Genomic DNA, 21,411 nt, shown 5'->3' with positions numbered 1-21,411 from the left:
CAGCATATGAAATTTGAAAGTGCTCTGATAGCATCAGAAAATTTGCCTATAACCAACATAGGTACTTTGCCTGCCTTGAGAAGAGTGGTCATGCAGTTGTAAATATGGGAAACAGATAACATTTGTTGCCTTTTCAGTTAATAAGGGATATATATATATGACTACAGAACAAGTGATTATGACCAATTTAGGCAGCAGTGTGGAACATTGCCATAGCATAAGAAACATAAGAGAGGAGCAGTCCATAGGCAAGAGTTATTTGAGAAAAGCAGCATCAGAATACATACTCAAGCTCAGAAGGGCAAATCAAGTGAAAGTTCAATAGACAAGTGGTATCGTCAAGCAAGAGTTACAAAAATAATAGTTGTGAATAGGATATAAGGAGAAACATATTCAGCAAGCTCATAAACAACACAAAACACAGGCAAGAACAAGGACAAACATGATAAGGAAGGAAAAACCAGATTATGAGAGGAAATTAATAGAGTAGGCCAATGGAAATTCCATAATTATTTTGAGATGTGAGTAAAAGCAGAAAAGGTGGATAGAAATATGGGACTCTAATGAAAGTGTATTAGAGCTGTCCTTAAAGGTGGGTATTGCCTTAGTAATTTACTTTTCTATAATAAAAAAGTAATGGTTGAGTTACATAAATAGGCATGCTATGATATTGCTGGACATTGCAAAGGCATTTGACTGGATCTTCTTCTTCATGTAGCTTCCTCAGTGAGAGGGTGCAGCACCATGTCCTTCCAGTTCTCTCTGTCGGTGGCTTTCCTTTTTGTTTCTACATAGCCATGTGATCCTGTCCATAGGTATGAACAGCAGTTAGCTAATGAAGCTAAAAAGAATCCTAGGGAGTTCTTTCGATATATAGCCAGCAAAAGAAAGAATGATTATGGAAGGATGACATTGATTGGAGGAAATGGTATAAAGACAGCTGTTGCAGAATGTGTGGTGGAGATACTTAATGAGTAGTTCATAAAGATCTTTCAATCTTGTGAATGTGACTTCATGGAGAGATTAAGAGCAGTTGATGATGGGGAGGAGAGACTGACTGTAAGTGAGCAAGAGGTGTTTGGGGAGTTGAGTAAACTAGATGTAAATAAGGCTGTGGGACTTGATAATATATCACCGCGTATTCTGAAGGAATGTGCCAGAGAGTTGACACCTGCCTTGACATATTTTTTTAATACGAGTCTTGCACTTGGTCAAGTCCCTAAAGAGTGGAAGGAGGGCAAGATTGTGCCACTTCATAAAGGAGGTGATTGAACTCAAGCATCAAACTATAGGCCTATCTGTGTGTCAGGTGTTGTGGTTAAGTTGTTGGAGAAGCTTGTGAGAACTAGGATCCAGAGTTGGGTTGACAACAATGGTATAATCTTTGATGGACAGCATGGATTTGCTAAAGGGAGGTCGTGTTTTAGTAATCTACTTACTTATTACAATAAAGTGACTGCTTCCTTGGACAGAGGAGAAGGATACACAGTAATATACTTGGATTTCGCAAAAGCTTTTGATAGAGTACCTCATGATAAGTTGACAGTCAAACTAGAGCAGATGGGGTTGGATATTAGATTAGTGCATTGGATTGGAGACTGGCTATCTGATAGGTATCAACAAGTTGTGTATGGGGGTGCAATATCCAGGAAAAGGAAAGTCACTAGTGGAGTGCCTCAGGGATCTGTTTTAGGGCCATTACTATTTAACTTGTATATTAATGATATTGGCGAAGATTTGGATGGAGATATTCAGTTGTTTGCAGATGATGCAAAGTTGGGACGAACCATAAAGAGTAGTGAAGATGTTGTGGCCTTGCAAGAAGACTTGAATAAATTGAGTGATTGGGCAAGCAAATGGGGATGTGAGTTCAATGTTGCAAACTGTAAGGTTTTAAAATTTGGAAAACAAAGATGGGATGCAGAATTTATGCTTGGTGAGAATATATTGTTGGAAGTAGAGGAAATAAGAGATCTGGGAGTGATAGTGGATAAGGATCTAAAATTTAGGGGACACATCGCCAAAATTGTGAAGACAACACAAAGACTTCTGGGAATGATGAGGAGGACACTGACGTGTAGAAGTAAGGAGATTCTTGTTCCATTGTATAAGGCTTTGATTAGGCCACACATGGACTATTGTGCCCAGATTTGGTCACCTGGTTTTCAGAAGGATGAAGAGATGTTGGAAAGGGTCCAAAGGCGACTGACTAAGGTAGTTTCTGACCTCTGGAATGTCGAGTATGAGGAAAGATTGAAAAGATGTAATTTGCAGAGTCTAGTGGAGAGAAGGAAGAGGGGAGATATGATAGAGACCTACAAGTTGGTAAGGGGTTTTTATAGGATCAATGGTGGAGAAGTTCTACAGCGAATAGTGGGAGATCAGGGGAGAACCAGAGGTCATCCCTGGAAACTGTATAAAGAGGGTGTGAGTAGGGGAGTGAGAGGCAGGTTTTTTTCGTGCAGAGTTGTGAATGATTGGAATGCCTTGCCTGAGAGTGTGGTGTCTGCAAGGAGTTTGAATGTGTTTAAGACCCGGTATGATGAGATGTGTATGAGATAAAAGGACCTCCTAGATGAGTCTTTGACTCCATGAGGTCTTGTTTAATAATAATAATAATAATAATAATAATAATAATAATAATGATCTTATATCTTCAAGCCATGTCCTTTGTTTTTTGCCTCTTGATCCTTTTCCAATAATTTTTCCTTCTAAAACTGTTAGTATCCTATCTGCTGAACCTCTCAGTAAATGTCCCGCCAATCTCATCTTTCTCTGGATCATTTCCTGTAATTTACTGGATACTGCACAGAAATCTATTATGTAAATAATAGGAAATGTGGATGCATATGAAGCTAATGACATGGATAAGGAGCAGTCAATGGTGAAGTAGAATCGAGAAGACCTGAACAGTGGTGTAACATAGTGCTCTGTACTTGAACTGCATTGTGTATTTCTGATATAAGGTGTGATGATGCTAAATGGAGAAGGCAACAGTTAATAAAGGTGATGCCGAGATCCTACAAGATGATTTAAATGTGTAAAGGATAATGCTTACTAGTTTAATGTGGTGAAGTGTAAAGTTATGTAAAGTTATGCATATGACCTGAAAACATGCAAATTGTATATTATACTGATGAGACTGTACTGCAAGAAATAGTTGCAATGACATCTGGATGTGAAGGTTCCAAGTTGGTGAAAGTTGAAAGTTTTTTCACGTAGTTATACTATAAATTTAAGACGCCAAGAAATTATATTCTTGGTTTAATCCTTTATCCAAGTATATACAAATAATGTTTGCACATGAAATATCTTCACGACTGGATATACAATACATAACAGCTTGTATACATTCCAAGGCATTGACTCCACCAGATGTTGGAGGGTTCCTCCAACATCTGGTGGTTGGAAGTATGCAGCACTGTCCAAAATTATGCCTTAGACATTGGCCCCCAGATACATGGATCTGATGTCTCGCTCTAATGCATCCCAGAGATATTTGATCAGTCTTAAATCCAGGGACCTTGGGGACCACTGGATGTTCCCAAACTCAGATGAGTGTTCCTTGAGCCAAGCCATGCCTGGGTGGTTGCAGCCTGGTAGGGTGGTGCATTGTCCTGCTGAAGCAGATCATCAGTTGCAGGATGTGTGAAGGCCATGAACACATGTAGGTGATCAGCCAGCACATTCTGGTAGCTTGCAGCATTTAAGGACCTCTCCAGATACCTAATGTGTCATGCAAGTAGGCTCCCCAAACCATCACAGAGCCACTGCCACCTCCTTGAACAGAGCTGACCGGGCATGACAGGGTCATGGTTCCATGCTGTCGACACCACACCTGCACCCTCCCATCAGGTCAGTACAACTGATAATGGGATTCATCAGATCTCTGTTATATTCCCATGCTTTCTCGACTATTTGTCGTAAAGTGAAGAACTGATCCTGACAGCCTCTATTTGGCCTGAATCCAGCTTGTTCTTCACCAAGCTTTTCTTCCACAATTCTTCTCAACCGTTTCTCAAGTATACTTGCATAGATCTTGCCAGGAACACTCAGTAGGGGAATACCTCTGTAATTCTCACATGCAGTTTTATTTCCCTTTTTATATATGGGTACTATGAGAGCTCTACTCCAATCATCGGGAATTCGTCCCTCGGTCCAGGCTTTCTGAACTATGCAGTGCAGCCACTGTAAGACTTTTATATTACCATACTTCAGCATTTCTGGTCGAATATCATCTACTCCTGCTGCCTTTCCACATTTCAAGCCTTTAATGGCTTTTTCTACTTCAAGTATGGACATGTATTCCTGACTGCATGCCTGGTCAGTGTTTTTTATCACTGTGCTGTCATCACTGCTTGTTTCATTTAGCAGTTTTTCAAAGTAATTACTCCATACTTCAAGGATATCTTTTTTCTCCTGTTTTCATGTCACCTTTATCATCTCTAAGTCCTTTTACAGCACTCTTTCCTCCATTCCTAAGCTTCTTCAACAACCTCCAGAATATTTTGCACCTTCTTGATATTTATTTTCTATATTCTTGCCAAATTCCTCCCATGACTTTTGTTTAGCTAGTTTTACACAGTGTTTAGCTTTCTTACATTTGTCTCTGTATTCTTTACGAGCACAAGCTGACTTATTTGCCAGGTACTTTTGAAATGCTTTCTTCTTTTCCTTCACTGCCTATTTAACTTCCTGTGTCCACCATGGAGTTCTGAATTTTCTATCCTTGCACACAACCTCAACACATGCCTCTCTGGCTGAATCAATCAAGGTTTGATTGATTCAGCCAGAATCAAGAGACCCCCTAGTGTGTGTGTATATATATATATATATATATATCAAATTAAAAACAGAAATAGCTAACCAAGATAACCTCTTGCATTGCACTATAGATATTACAATATAGAATGTGATATTCATGATCATCTGTAGAGTAATTATGATTGATTATGCTACATGCTCTTGGATGCTCCTTCATAGGATTAAAAGAATACAACTGTGCTGCATAGAAGTTGCTATAGGTCTGAAAGACAATTTTTAGAATTAGCAACAGCTATGAAACATTCCCCTAACATCAATAACTATGACTGCATTAAGATCTTGGAGACAGTCATTCTAATACCACATTTAGACGCTCTCAATTTGTTATTTTAGCTAACCCCGACAGAGTTACTATGATAGGATGTTAGTAATTTTCAGTTACAGTCTGAATTGTTTCTGCAATAATCAAAGCAAGTGCTCTGAATTGTAAATAGCCCATAACTCCTTATTGCAACTTCTCAATATTCTTCTCTTCAAGTAGTGTGTCAGTTCTTACACACTACTTCACACAATTTAGAGACAAAAATTACTAGTAGTGGTTGGCAGTAGATGGTGTTATATGTAGATGATGATGGTAGTAGTGGGTCTGTATAGTTGGTGGATTAAATTGTGGAGACAGAGAGTTGGAGAGTAGAGTGACCCTCGATGAGTGCTTTGACTTCTTGGAGATGTCATGTAATAATAATAATAATAATGTGTCATGATCATGTTGCCAAATAACAAATACAGTACATTACCTACATAAAGCAGCAGACTAAAAGTTTGATTGCAGCTATACTTAGTCTTGTTCTATAAGTGTTCCATATAGAAACTGGTTTAACGAAGAAAGGGAAGAGGGATTGCAGTTCCATTAGTTGTTTACATTTTATATATCTTTTCCTTTCTGTTTAAAATTGCCAAAGAACTAAATGAACAGTCAATTTGAAACAAACAGAGGAAAAATGTTGGACTTCGCAGAAGATCAACTACAATAAAATCTAAAACATGTGGTATACTACAGGTTGAATTACATAGATCATGCATTTGCTATCCAGATCTGTAGGCAGGAGTGTGCTTAACAACTAATTCTCCAAAATAGAATAAAAAAAAAAAAGATGAGTTCTCATATTGTGAGAATCACCCCCACCCTAAAAATATAAATGAATTCCATCAACAGCTAACATCTGCTTGATTTTGCCTAGGCCGTTTTTTCTTATAGTAATGACCTTATTAGGTTCATGATAATTCTAAAGAATAAATATAAATACATTAATGCTTATTTCTCAAAGGGAATGGACAATTGGCCCTAACTAACTTTTGAAAACTAACAGCTAGTCTCCACCCTTATCCCAGCACAAAATAGCTAGCCCAAGACTATCAGTGAATTTAATTAGCCAAGGAGGAGAGTATGGCAGACAATTGCTGCCATTCCATTTTCCCATATTATATATTACTGTCTGAAATAATGTGAGTTCTATGGTTGCTTTTTTTTTTTTTTTAACAGGATGAAAACCTCTGCTTGCCTATGGCAGAGTTCAACTAACTCAGGAAGCAATCAAAAAAGGTTTAGAAAAAGTTTGTCTGATCAGTGAAATTCAGAATGAAACTTAGAATGGTCTTTCTTCAGGCAGCCTAGCACTATGGACACAATTTGAGAGTGCCACACAGGCCTTACTAAATAACTGAATGCAACATGATATGACAATTCTAGAAATGTGAAATCTTTGACATTATTAACATTTGACCTCCATGGAGTCAGAGATAGAATAGAATATTTTGGGAAAAGAATTAAAGCTATAAATTACTTATGGTAATCTCCTTCAAAATGTGATCATTCCTATTGTTTGTAGTGATTCCAGTGCATCGTCCATTGTTCCTTCCATCTCTGGCAGGCCTTTTTAATAATGGGCTGCAGCTAGTCACACACAGAAGATAAGACCACAAGGTGGGAGACCAGAGTAAATTAGTGTAACATTCTGTCTAAAAAATTGTTACATATGTCACTGTAATAAATTTATTTTCATTATTCTGGAAAATTTCTTCCTTGAAAACCATATATGGTTTATTTGTTATACGGTATACTTTTCCATTATGCAAAAGAAAGTTAAATCTAATTTACAAATCAAACATGAAAAGAAGGGATTGCAGGAACACCATGTTTGATCTCTACATTAGCCATTCCTGAATTATCTAATCCTCAGATATCTACAGTATGAAAACATACTATTTGCTTGCAACCTTTTTGAGTGGGATAAGCATAAAAAAATGACATAAGGAAGTGTATGGATCTCCTTGTACGCTATATCAAGGAGCTATGTTACTTCATGTTTAAATTTTTCTTAATTTAAAATTTCCTTTTTCTAAAGCTAATCTACAATAATGTCCCTTCTTCAACTGATATTAATTTATTAATATTCTTAATTTTAAACTATGAAATTATATTAAAATAATGAAGTATATTAAATTTAGGAATGAGCAGATAGGAATATGATACTTCTTCTTTGGCACTACAGCCCTATGTAGGGCCCTGGCCTCCCATTTTTGGGTTTCATAACTCACTACAAGGTGAGGTCGTTACCCCCACACTCAACCATGTGTAATTGTCTGTGAATTGTGTTCTTAAAACTAGTTTGCCTGCTTTGCGAGAGGAAAAACCCCAGATAAATTGGGGAGAAAAACTCTGCGGTCCATGCCCAAGACCGGCTAACTTGGCTATGTCTGAGAAAGATCCTTAACTCCTCACGTCAGCGATGAGAATCAAACACAGGACACCCCTTTCCCAGGTTGTGGAGTGCATAACCACTCGGCTAACTGCATGGACAGGAATATGATACTACATTGTATATAAGGAAGGCAGCACAGCTCTTTCAAGGGATTTTGCAAAGGCATTTGATAAAAGCTTGTTATGTAAATTATAACAAATGGGGGTGGATATGAAGCTGAAGACACAGATGAGAGTGGCTAATGTATAGACAACAGCCATCATAGCCCAGTCTTCGATGAAGCCCTTTGGTCGGAAAGACCAGGGTTTGAATCCCATCTAGGATACAATAAACCTTTGTCAGAGCATTTCAATTTAAGGTAAGTTAGTAGGTCTCATATGGAAAAGCAAAGGTTTTTCTTCCAGGAAGCTGATGTTTTTTTACCCACCAAAATAGCAAGGAGAACACATGCAACTTATGTACAAGAATACATATAGGAATAAGTCCCCTTAACTACACTGACGTCAGTATGGATGAAATATATCACCCCCTCATGTACTTCGTATCCATGATATTTTAATGTAATATCAAAGAAACTGAAATTTTAATATGCACTTTGCATCCATGGGCAACTTTGACATGTGTGCACATCAAGGCATTGAGTGGTTAAGGCTGATGGCCTACCCAGATTGGTTTTCTTAACCATAATTTTAATTTAAGGTTATGAAAAGCAATCTAAGTAGGTCATGAGCCTTAAAGGCCTGGAAGTACCATAGATTATAATTATAATTATGAACTTTGATGTCAGTTCATTATAATTATTATGAACTGACATCAAAGAGTAGTGTACATCAAAGAGTAGTGTATATCCACAAGTAAAATCAAGAAGTCTGGCGATAAGCAAACATGCAATATGGCTGTGCGCGATGTACAATAAAGATATTGGATATTGTTATACCCTGATACCTTAAGAATGTAGAATTCCAAGCTATCATGGTGTAACATGAGGAGCAAATAAATTAAGAACCCTGCATAAAAGCTAATAGATGAATTATTTAAAAGAAAAGGAAATATTCTTGCATCCAATAAAATATATAAAATATAAAGGTGTTTGTTGAACTAACTAACAAAAAAAGAAAGAATATATTAATGTTGTGATATGATATAAGAGAGAAAATTTAACTAAATAAGACAGAAAAGGATTAGTCATAAGAGATGGTATGTGAGAGGCTAGAGATTAAAACATTAAGTAAGTTCATAGAGAAATTTTGGAAAGGGGATTAAGTTAGAGACTAGCAAAAGAAAAACAACAGACTATCGCTCAGGGCCAATTACCGGATTGAGACATCGTTACGGGCTCGCCGACCAAAGGACGTTTGGCAGAAAAACGCCACCCTAATTGGTCGGTGAAGTAAAATCAAGTAAGGGGCAGAGAAAAGAAGTTATAGAAGGTGCTGTTAGGAGAGCAAGTATAAAAGGGTTGGACCCCCCCCCCCCCAAGGGGCTTTTTAGACTTTTTAGGCTTTCAGACCTTTTTGGCTTTTGGTTTTTTGGTTCAGTTCCAGGAGAGTTCTTCGCGAGCTCCTTCGTATGGGTTTCACGGTGTTCTCCTGAGTGGCGAGATTGGAGTTATATCTCCGTCGTCACAACACGGAAACAAAAGTGAGCGGAATTTCGGTTCCGTATTTCCTATGTAAGAAGCGAAGAATGCCATATAGTCGAGGAAAAGAAAGCATATTCTTTGTGTTTCAACTTCAGTGACAACCACGAAAAAGGGAAAGCTGTAAAGAAATCAATATCCACGTCGCGAGTTGCACAGCCGTTATTTAGACGATTCAAAGTGTGTCCTGAATAACGAAAGGTAAAGACTGCGTAGGCATAGTTCAATTCAAAAGGGAACATAGGAGAAGCAGATTATCGGAGAGGTTATACCAGGATACTTCAATTAGAAAAAGATAGAGGCCCATATGGAAAACTCAGGAAAGAAAGGTACTGTAAATTATATCTCGTGTTAACTAAGATTCGTCTGTATTAGTTATCATTATTCTAATACTGAACTGTTGAAGTGACCAAGAAAACAATACTAGGACTTTAGTATCTGACAGAATATACTGAAAGTAAGCTGACTAGTGTTAATGTTATATGAGTAATTAAGTGTCCTGAGAATTTTGCATGTCTATTATATTGTATAAGAAAGTTTAAATGTCATAGTTATGTGTTAGTGCAGTAAATGGTTTAGTTAAGCTACTTAAGTTTGGATAGTTAAATAGTGTGAATTAATCTTATATGTCCATGTCATATGAAGTTATGTGTTGAATATGTATGGCGGCATGATCGTAATACCCATTATAGGATCATAGCTTAATTATTTATGATAAGCTAATGTCAGTTTGTAAATATTTAGTATAGCATTGAATTGAGTAATAACTAAAATTTGAATTGTACCATGTTAAGGAATTTAATAAACCTTTTGTCCAATGATAAAACAGTTGTCTGAAATTGCTGCCCAATGCACCACTTGAAAAATTACGAACCTAATCACGCGGGAAATTAATGTGTTAAGAAACGAGATAAAGTGTCACGACTGCAACATTGTTTCACTTTCAGACATATTTTAGTTCTTTCTCTTTGTTTTTGTATATAATATCTCAAACTAAATATCCCAAAAGGCGCAGTATAATACAAATATTAGGGGTACTAAGGGGAGAAATAACTTAAGTATTAGTAAATTTTTTGGTGATATCTTGAGCATAGATAATAGTAGAACATAGATGAGAGGAAATTACTAGTTAGAATAAAAATCATAAATTGGGACACAACAATATATATAGATTTATAGAATAACGGTTGCCATTTCTCTGTGGTAAAGCAAATAAAATATTATTAACAAATAAACTCAACAAAAGTGTCCTAAAAGCAGTAACCTGTGGCATGAAATTAGTTACCTTCCTTTTCCAAGACTTTCACTATTATTATTATTATGGACTTTCATGAAGTCATAACTCATCATGGGAGGCCCACCTTAGACAACACAGAGTTTATCATACCACACTCTTAAATTCATCCATTATTTGTACTATCATAACCCTCGCAGGCAATGCATTCCATGCCCTACAACTCTCCATGCAAAAAAAACTTATTTATCTTCTTGCTTACTAATTCCTTTTGCAATTTCCAGGAAATTGCAAAATTCCTTTTGCAATTTCCTGGAATTTCCTCTCTCTTTCTCTTTGTCAATCAAGTGAATACCTTTCAACAGTTTAAATGTCTCAATCATGAAATTAGTTACTTTCCTTTTCCAAGACTTTCACTATTATTATTATTATGGACTTTCATGAAGTCATAACTCATCATGGGAGGTCCACCTTAGACAACACAGAGTTTATCATACCACACTCTTAAATTCATCCATTATTTGTACTATCATCACCCTCTCAGAGCAATGCATTCCATACCCTACAACTCTCCATGCAAAAAAAACTTATTTCTAATCTTCTTGCTTACTAATTCCTTTTGCAATTTCCAGGAAAGATCCTCCCCTCTCTTTCCCCTTGTCAATCAAATGAATACCTTTCAACAGTTTAAATGTCTCAATCATATCTCCTCTTTGTCTTCTATTCCCTGCAGTTTGCATGTGTCCATCTGTTCTCATAAGCAGCATTGTACAGTCCTGATATTATTTTCATTATCCACCTCTGCATCCTCTCCAATGTTACATCATCCCCTTCAAATCCTGGTTACCAGATCTGAGCAGCACAGTAATTCAGATGTGGTTTGATCATGCCTTATACACTAGAACCACCATCCTTTTATCACTGGTGGTAACTGTTAAATATCAGATTAGTCGATTGGATTGGTGATTGGCTCTCTGATAGATGGTTCTCATAGTTGTATATGGAGGATGGGGATAAGTATCAGGGAGTAGGAAGGTTACAAGTGGAGTTCCACAGGGTGCAGTCTTGGGAACATTACTTTTAAATTTTATATCAATGAAATTGTCACAGGACTGCAGAGAGATGGTCAATTGTTTGCAGATGATGTGAAGCTTGGAGGATTATTAATAATAATGCTGATGTTTTGACTCTTCAAGAGGGTTTGAATAACCTGGAAGATGGGCATATGAATGGGGATATCAGTTTAATGTAACTAGAGGAAGAAAGGAATCTTGGGATGATTTTGGATAGAGATTTGAAGTTCCAAGGATATATTGCAAAGGTCGTGAAGACATCTTAGAGAACTGCAATGTTGATGAGAACACTGACCACGAGAGATAAAAGTGTGCTGGTCCCATTGTATAAAGTTTGCTGAGACCACATCTGGATTTCTGTACTCAGATCTGGTCACCAGGATTTGAAGATGATCAGGTAACCTTGGAGAGGATGCAGAGATGGATAACAAAAATGATATCAGAACTCTACAACATTGATTATGAGGATAAACTGAAGCCATGCAGACTGCACAGTTTGGTAAAGCTGAAAAAGGGTTATTTTCATATTAACACTGAGAAGATTTTTCATCTGGTAGAACGAAAGAAAGGAGCAAGGACAAGGGGGCCATCCATGGAAGTTGCAAAAGACTGTGGTGGTGAGTAAAAGGGTAAGAAGTAAGTTTTTTGCATGGAGAGTGGTAGGAGTATGGAATGTATTGCCTGAGAGGAAGATGAATGCACAGACTGTGGATGAGTTTAAGGAATTTTATGATAGACTTTATGTTGACTGGTATTGACCTCCCATGATGAGTCTTGTGGCTCCATGGAGGTTAGGAAAACAATAATAATAATAACATCCTCCTCAATATACAGCACCAGTTATCTGGGTGTTGTCTTCATAACCCTTGCAACATGTCATCTGAACTTCAAATTTCTATCTATAATCACTCCTTTACCTTCTCCACTTCTTCCATAGTGTCACAAAGAGAGTATAATCCATCCCATCTGTGGATCCCCAAATTTCAGAACCTTATATTTAGCTGTAATAAATTGAAAACCCATTCATTTGCCCACCTTTCCAGCTTATTCAAATCTTCTTTGAAGAGCCACATCAGCACTTACTAATTAACGCTCACTCCCAAGCTTCACATCATATGAATTCAACTGAATATCTTCCTGTAACCCAGTGACAGTATCAGTGACCTAAAAAATGAAAGCAAGTCCCAATTCCTTGTTACTGCCCTTTCTGTAGAAGAAAAATGTAAAATCTTACATTTGGTCACAACTATGGTTTGAATCATGGACCAATATTCCAATTCTGGGATTAAACAAGACATTAAAATTTTTTTATGCTTAGACCAGTCATTTTTATGAGTATTTGAGGATGTTTGAGAATTTGCACACCGAGAATTGAATTTGAGAATATAGCATTGAAAATTAAATTTGTGAATAAGAGCATTTAGAACTGATTATGAAAATGTTTAAACATTAAAAATATGAACAAGTGGCATCACTGGCAGAATCATATGAAACATAGCTGAAATGAACTAGACATTATTAGCATTTAAGATTGTTGGAAGTTTTTTCACTTGGTTATACTATAATTAAAGATGAGGCTGTTGTCATTAGTCTCTATATACAAGTAGCCCAGTAGCGGAGTTGCTTCATATGCAAACTTTGTTTGTTTATACTTGGATAAAGGATGAAAAAATATATAATTTCTTGCATCTTTAATTTATAGCATTTAAGATTGAGCTAGCAGAACTAATGTAAAGTTGTATTGGTTACTTATATTGAATGGAAGAGAAAATATTTTTGTAACAAAAGAGGTGTTTGATGCTAGGAACAAGACCCAGAGGAAGACCAAGGTCTAGGTAGATTGATTGGTTTTGATGCAGTTCATAGTGCCTTAAAAGAATGAAATGTAAAATCTCATTGGACCTGCCAGATAAAAAAATTGGTTTAGTATCCTGTATACCCTCTCAAGAGTATGTATATCAGGACTAGAAGGTGATGATAATGCTTAAATTAATCATTCATGATTCCATCACTACAGTATGAATTATGAGGATGTAATAAATATATACCCATTAAATGGTTTATCATAAATTTAGTTTAAGCCTTTATCGAAGTGTAAGCAAACAAAGTTTGCACCTCAAAATATCTTCAGGACTGAGGTAAGGTGGTACAACTCCAAGCAAAGGTGGACTATACAAGCTCTCATCACTCCTTGTCTCAGTATCTTCCATAATGCAAAGCACATCTCCTTGTGGGCATGTATACATTAAGGGAAGAGCCACTACCCAGACCTTACCTCAGTTCTGAAGATATTTTCAGGTGCAAACTTTGTTTGCTTACACTTGGATAAAGGATTAAACTAAATTTATTATAGTCTAACCAAGTGCAAAATAAACTTCTTCCAACATGGTTTATCATAATTTAATGGAAAGATGATATATGATCTTTCCACTAGCTTTAATCCTCACATCTATCTCCATAATGAATCAAATGCTGTGATGTCAGTACTGCTTGGATGGACAGAACAAAGGAGAAAAATACATTAGTGATTTTGTGTGATTCTCAAATAGATTAACATAAGAAAAGAAAAGAAAAGAAATATAACAATAATGATTTCTGCCATTAGCTGTTGTATTCCTTTATCAACAAGAAACAATCACAACAAAATATGAGACATACCTATTCTAGATTTACAAAATGAAAGTGTATTGTTTTGAAAAATACAAGATAAAATTCAAGAAAACAGGTGAGTAGATTAATAACTGCATTCATGCAGATACTTCACAACTTTTTTTTTCTCAAGAACAGAAAATAAAATCTTCAAAATGATATACAGGCAAAATGACTAAATGTATAACTTATTGTCAGGACTAATTTCTAATTGCTGCTCATTACCAGTTTACAAGGATTTGCTGGATTAGTAATATTATTTTCACATTGTGAATAATATAATTAATAAAGGAAAGTAAAACTGTAGATAAACTGACAAAAATCTACTTAATTCTTATTATTAATTAGTATAAAGTGAAAACTTATATTAAGTTATTATTGATAGTTTATAAAACTTATAAGTTATAACTTCCTTCTATCTCTATTGCTTAGTGACCTTTTCATAACAGCAATATGCTGTAGTCTTTGGCTTTTTTTTTAATATGTTCTTTAACCTTAGATTCTGTCATCACCTCTGAATCCCAAATCTCATCCACATCCTGGAGCGAGTTTAATCAATACAAAATATAGCTTTGCAATTCTACATTCTGAAATGCAAAACCTTTTTATTAAACAGAGGAAGGAAGACCAAGATCTCAATTATTTATCCAATCCTCCTGAAGGGACATTGCATTGGCATCACTTCTAGTAACTCTTCCCAGTTTTGCATTATCAGCAAACAACTGAATGTCTACTTTCAAGCCACAAGTAATATCATCAATAAGTTTTGAACAGCAGAGATCTAAAAATAAATAAGACTTTATGTTGCTCTTTCCCTACAGACCTATAGCACGTTAGTATCATGGGTGAGCTAAGGATTTATTCTATATTTTTTTTAATTTTATATACATATATATATATATATATATATTGTATTTTTATTTATTGAAATTCATCTCCTACCTAAAGACAATCTTAAAAACTCATGCCCACAACAATACAGTATTTGAAATTGCAGCTTGGTGAAGAACAGATATGCCAATGACTTCGCTGTTAGCCAAGTTGTTAAACTGGCTCAGCAATGATTACTAATTAGCTCGTCTTAATTCTTTATTTTTAAAAATAGTAAATGGTATAATAACAATAAACAGGATAATAAAAGTGATATATGATTTAATTAATGGTAATCTTTAAGTATTAACAATAATATTTTTAATTATTTTATTTTATTTTTCTTAATCTTTTTCAGTAATAATATTTGAATAATATTTTACTTATTTTCAAATTGTACCCGGTATCGCAGTGCATTGCTGGGTATCAAAAGCTACTATATGAATATGTTATTTTGTATATATTAACATATTGTAGTAATTAATTTTTAATTCAGATCTGCTTTATTGTGCATGAGAGAGAGAGAGAGAGCCTCATAAACCGTTAGGGTGGAGACAGAGTTAGACTTATTGGACTTTTACATTATGATTGAGTCCACGGACAACAAATGTGTATGAATACTACTAAATTAATCAAGTAAAAATAAGTTTTAACAGAAAAAGAGTTTTGTGTAAGGAATGCCACGTCATCTAGCAAAGTAAACTGCTTCTCTCTCTCTCTCTCTGACCACCCTGTCTGCTGTGTGAGGTTGTCTCTGCAAGCCTCTAATCAATAAAGATGACTGGGGCATGGTGAATGACTTTGCAGCTTCTCAGATATGGCCATTTGAAAATGCTAAACGAGACACAGGATATATTTGGTAACCGAAGAGAATATTGAATTCAAATATTGAAACTAATAGAACCATTTCTAAGAATAGTTTTGAAGTATTGTATAGTTAATAATCATTCTTATTTTATAATAATAAGAATACTAATTCTTATTCATTCTGATTTGGAATTGCTACAAAATATAACCTGTCATAACTAGTGAATGCACTTTTGCTACTTAATATAATGTGTGTATAGGTTTTTTACCTGGGCCATTTCACAAAACTCAGGAAAGATAAGGAAGGGATAAGCTGCATTGTCCCCCCCCCCCCTTCCCATCAAGGAGGAGTGGGGAGAGACTATCAATAATTCTCTATAAAGACAGCATACAGATAAAATGCAATTTAATTTCAAAATATACAGTTTAATTCCAAGAGCATAACAGAAGCATGCATAATCAGTAATTTGATTTCTTTTAATTTGTATTTTTTTTTTTTTTCAAATATTTTCTAAAAATAAAGATGTATGAGATAATGGAAAATTAAATAACTTTGGGTTATTCAACTTCTTCAATTTTAGGTCCCTGAGTTTCAGTACCTGCCTGGTGCAGTTTTTTCATCATTGAGCTGCACTGTGCTTGCAAGTATTTGTACTTATTCTCATATTCTTCCTGATTGGCTGAAGCATTATTTTCCATCCAGTTTATTATTTCATTACATTTACTTAATGCAGTTTCTTTCTCAGATGATGTGAGCCTATTTCCAGACTCTTCCACTGCATGCTTTACCTGATATAAATAATCTTCCAATCGATTCTTTGAATGAATAATGGCTTGCATGGCCAAATCCTCTTGACGATATCTTTCAGCATCAGCAATCATTGTTTCAATTTGTTGCTTCGAGAGTCGACCTTTATCATTTGCAATGCGGATTTTTTTCGATTTTCCTGAACTTTTATCTTCTGCGGACACATCTAATATACCATTAGAGTCGATACTAAACATAACTTCTATCCTAGGTATACCTCTGGGAGCTGGAGGTATGCCCATTAAATCAAATGTTCCCAAAAGGTTATTATCTTGCGTCATAACTCGTTCCCCTTCGAATACCTGAACAGTAACACCGATTTGATTATCTGCATAAGTTGAGAATTTCTTTGATTTAGAGCAAGGAATTGTAGTATTTCTATCAATGATGTTTGCCATTGCTCCTCCCGCTGTCTCAATTCCCAAAGACAGAGGTGCAACATCAATAAGCACAACGTCTTTCAGGGTTTTCGCGCCAGTGAGAATACCTGCTTGAATGGCAGCACCATAAGCTACCGCTTCATCAGGATTAATTGACATGGAAAGTTCTTTGTTGTTTAAAAATTCTTTTAATAGTTTCTGTATTCTTGGAATGCGAGTAGAGCCGCCGACAAGAACGATATCGTCAATTTTGTTTTTGTCTATTTTTGCATCTGCTAGAGCTCGTTCTACTGGGACAAGTGTAGAACGAAATAAATCTATACACAGTTCCTCAAAACGTGCTCTGCTAATCTTCGAATTGAAGTCAGCGCCATCAAGAAGAGCATCAATTTCTATTCCAGCTTCACTATTAGTGGAAAGTGTTCTCTTTGCACGCTCGCAGGCAGTCTTAAGGCGACGCAGAGCACGTGGATTACTACGAATGTCTTTTCCGGATTTTGTTTTTAATTCTTCAACAAAGTAATCGACCATTCTGTTGTCAAAATCTTCCCCGCCAAGGTGTGTGTCACCAGACGTTGCGCGAACGTTGAATACTTGAGCTTCGTCAACCGTAAGAATAGACACATCAAAAGTACCCCCACCCAAATCGAAAATCAAAATAGTTTTCTCACCTTTCAAATTCTTGTCTAGCCCATATGCAAGAGCAGCTGCAGTAGGTTCGTTGACAATTCTCATCACATTCAGTCCAGCAATAGTTCCAGCATCCTTCGTGGCTTGTCTTTGGGAATCGTTGAAATAAGCTGGCACAGTAATTACCACATCAGTGACTCGCTGTCCCAAGTAGTTTTCTGCAATCTCTTTCATCTTTGATAAAACCATTGAGCTAATTTGTTCAGGAGAAAAATATTTAATTAGACCTTTATAGCGAACTACAATCCGAGGTTTACCGCTGTCATTTTGTACATTGAAAGGCCAATGCTGTAAATCATTTTTAATTTTAGGATCATCATACCGCCGCCCAATGAGCCTTTTCGCATCAAAAATTGTATTTTCTGGATTTGAAGCAATCTGAGCTTTTGCAGGATCTCCAATCAGCCGTTCGGTTTCGGTGAAGGCCACATAACTCGGGGTGATTCTGTTTCCTTGCTCGTTAGCAATAATTTCTACTTTTCCATGTTGAATAACTCCAACGCATGAATAAGTTGTACCAAGATCAATACCGACTGCTGGCGTATTTGACATCGTATTTGAACGTTGATTTTATGCAGTTCACATCTATTACATTAACCAGTAAAAATAGTTATCCGCAAAGTCTCCAAAGTGGTGCTATAACTTCTAATATTACGGATTTAAAAGTAATAATCACTAACAAAAGCTTCCTTCACGGATTTAGATTTTTCGAACCCTAATTTAACTAATTTGGAAGTAGCCAATTAAAATGTTTGCAGTACGTCTGGTGGTACGTCTGCAAATAAATTTAGGAGATATTAAAATATCACAGCAACTTACCTGATCTGTTGGCAGCTATTATGACTAAACTTTGGGGGAAAAAAATTACAGCTTATTGATTCACTCATTTTTATTGAACATTGATATGTTCACACACGAAAAAGTTAACGGTTGAATTTTTACATAACCTTTTAATAATGTAATTCGAGACAGCCCCATCCTTTCTTAATGTTTACCATAACAGCTGCCTTTGATGTCTGAACAACGAAAATTATATAATCCGATTTCTCCAACGAATTTCTGAACTTTATATCAGTAATCGGTTAAGATGCTACAGAAGCTCACTCAAAAATTCAACTTTTACAGTCAAGATTTTTAGATGTAACATTCCTGCACGTATCACTTCTATTATCATTGGATGAAATGTTATAACATCTCATCTTATAACTGTTTGATATATTTAATATGGTGATATGGTCCATAACAGATATTATGGACCATAGCACCATATTAAAATTGATATCTGGAAAGAACATGACAGAATGAGGAGGGAAAGGTTAGCATAACAGGTGTTGGGGGTATAGCCAGGGGGTGTAGTCGGGCCAGGGCGACGCCCTGGTACTGTTTTAAAACTATCAAAATTTTTAAAATCATTATAATGAATTATAATAATGAGACTTATAATGTATTTCCATCTTTCGGTCAAAAAATAGCGGCTTGCCGCTCTTGTCATTTTCGTTTCAGAAAACAGGGCAATCTCTCTGCCATATAGCCGTCGCAATAATAATAATGCATCATTTCGTGCCCTGGATTTTTGTTTCCAAGGTACTATTTCCCTGGTTCCCTGGCACTATTTCTTTTAAGACTACACCCCCCTGGATATAGCCCCAATTAAGACTGAAATGTAGGCAAAATAATGCAGTTAGAAGTTCTTTGCGAGAGAGAGAGAGAGAGAGAGAACATTTGACCATACTGGAGTCTTGACCAATGAGACTAATCTGGAAGGGAAATGTTATTAGGAATTTTGTAAGAATGGCAATAAATTTAATAATGTGATATGATCATAGTATCCTGTACATAATCTGAGAGTATATATATCAGAATTATTTGACAATGATGATATAGTTGAATATTTAAAAGGAGATATTTAGTATATACTGATGATGGTAAATTGAGGGGAATGTTACAGCTAGAATATACTTGCTGCAAGAGGATTCGAATTGATCTGTGCTCTTGGTAGATAAATGAGGTTGTTAGTTCAACCTTGTGGCCGGAGGAGATGAAATTAGATGTATTGCATTGGTGTATCACTTCAGAAGGAGACGGTGTATCTAGTGTTGTCTGCGAATAGTGAGTTGAAATTCATTTAGCACATTTGCAAAAGTTGTAAAGTCAACCTACAGGATATCTAATGTGTGCGCACTTCATTGTAGCAGTGTTTTTTTTTATGCGACTCAATGAAAGGCTGTAAGCCTACAGTATATTAACACTTTGGGTGAGCCAAGGTTTGTTAAATTATTATATATATATATTTATTTACCTTACTTTACATAATACAGAAATCCTGCTCAAGAAACAAAACATAGACCTTTTTAATACACTTCAGGTCTCCAATAACAGTGGTCTCACTCTGGAAGACGAAATTCATCTCTCACCTAAAGCCATACACAGACATCCACGCCTATTGTGGGATTCGAACACTAGTTGTTTGTTCATTAGAGAGTGGATACGTTAATCACTTGCTAGCCAGGCTGAAAATTTGTCGATTTTCTCTCTTTAACTGCTCCAACTTTCTGCTTATGGAAATCATCAGTCGCAGTGGTTGGTTACAAATATCGTGATGTATCATTAATATGAATTTCGCCTTTGCAGTTGCTTATTCTTCGTAAACAAGTTGACGACTTACAGTGTGTTTTACGTTTCTCTTTACACACAAAATAGTATTCTGTATTACTCTAAGTTTCTCTACTTTTACTGTTTCCTTCACCATAAAATCCTTGTAATCAACGATGAATTTCAATAGTACTGATATTTTTATGCACCACAATGATTACCGAGCATTGTTTCTCATGTTTTGGTAAACTTGTAAAAGACAAGTGAACGGCGGTCGTACACCATTGTATACTAAATTCCAGTGGAGGGACAAAGAAAGAAAATACTAAATACGTATCAAGACCACTCATACCCCATGATCAGTACCGTCGACAGGGTGTAGCATAGAGGCAGCCTGCCTCACGGCGCGGCTTAATAAGGGCGCGCGTTCAGCCATATTGCTGTAGGCGCCGTCACTAGCGTAGGAAGAGCGAAAATAAGTTTTTCCAAGTTTGAACTAATTAAAAATTATGCGCGAACAGCAATGACCAAAGAAAGATTTGGTTGGTCTAGCAACTATATCGATAGAGGCAGACATAGCTTATAATTTAAATTTAGAAGAGCTTATAAACAAGTTTATTGTGCGATATCCCCGTAGAACAAACATTTAATTAATATTATTATTTAATTGTTTTGCGTTAATGTTTCTCATGTAATAAAAACAGAATAGCATTGGAGATTTTCTTATATTTTTGTCTTATAATTCATCAGGAACGATATTTAATTGTTTGCCTCAAGGCGCGATCTAATCTGGCGATGGCCCTGCCCATGATACTTACAGCTTAGGGTTCCACTGAGTGAATAGTGTATTCACTCCCACCAAAAAAGCTGTGAGGTTTGCATCCAGCAGAAAGAGATATCTGTGAATATTTTCAAGTGGTAGACGAATTTCGTTTTCTGGCATAAGCAGGATTGGATCATCTAGCTCTTAGCTCAACCCTGGTACTAATGTTGAAGGGGTATGGCAAAAATAACACGGAGGCCAAGGATTCATTATGCTTGATGACAACAATGATGCAGAGCAGATGAACATTTGTAGTATCCAAATTTTCTTTGCATTCTTTAGAGTTTTTGCTTATGGAGCAACTGAAGAGCGCAGGCCCA

General features: G+C 36.1%; 2 protein-coding genes across 3 annotated transcripts in view; one reads left to right on the top strand and one right to left on the bottom strand.

The window, feature by feature from the left end:
- The first annotated feature begins 14,722 nt into the window (after positions 1-14,722).
- LOC150094318 (cytochrome b5 reductase 4) overlaps positions 14,723-21,411 on the top strand; it is a 266,376-nt gene continuing 259,687 nt past the window's right edge. The window contains exon 1 of one of the 2 annotated variants that reach the window (XM_090411979.1): positions 14,723-14,966. The gene's annotated coding sequence lies outside the window, so the exon portion shown is untranslated. The remainder of the gene's footprint in view (positions 14,967-21,411) is intronic. The other variant, XM_090411980.1, reaches the window with a different exon arrangement.
- On the bottom strand, positions 16,342-18,228 carry LOC150094319 (major heat shock 70 kDa protein Ba-like). The gene has a single exon (XM_090412060.1). It carries the CDS (start codon positions 18,226-18,228, stop codon positions 16,357-16,359), a length of 1,872 nt encoding a protein of 623 aa, XP_090268186.1. The 3' UTR covers positions 16,342-16,356.

This window comes from Typopeltis vanoorti, chromosome 22 (assembly GCF_054136105.1).
Source record: "Typopeltis vanoorti isolate ZY-2024b chromosome 22, IOZ_Tvanoo_1.0, whole genome shotgun sequence".
In the NCBI taxonomy this organism is placed as follows: domain Eukaryota; kingdom Metazoa; phylum Arthropoda; class Arachnida; order Uropygi; family Thelyphonidae; genus Typopeltis; species Typopeltis vanoorti.
This window is presented reverse-complemented; position numbering and strand designations above follow the sequence as displayed.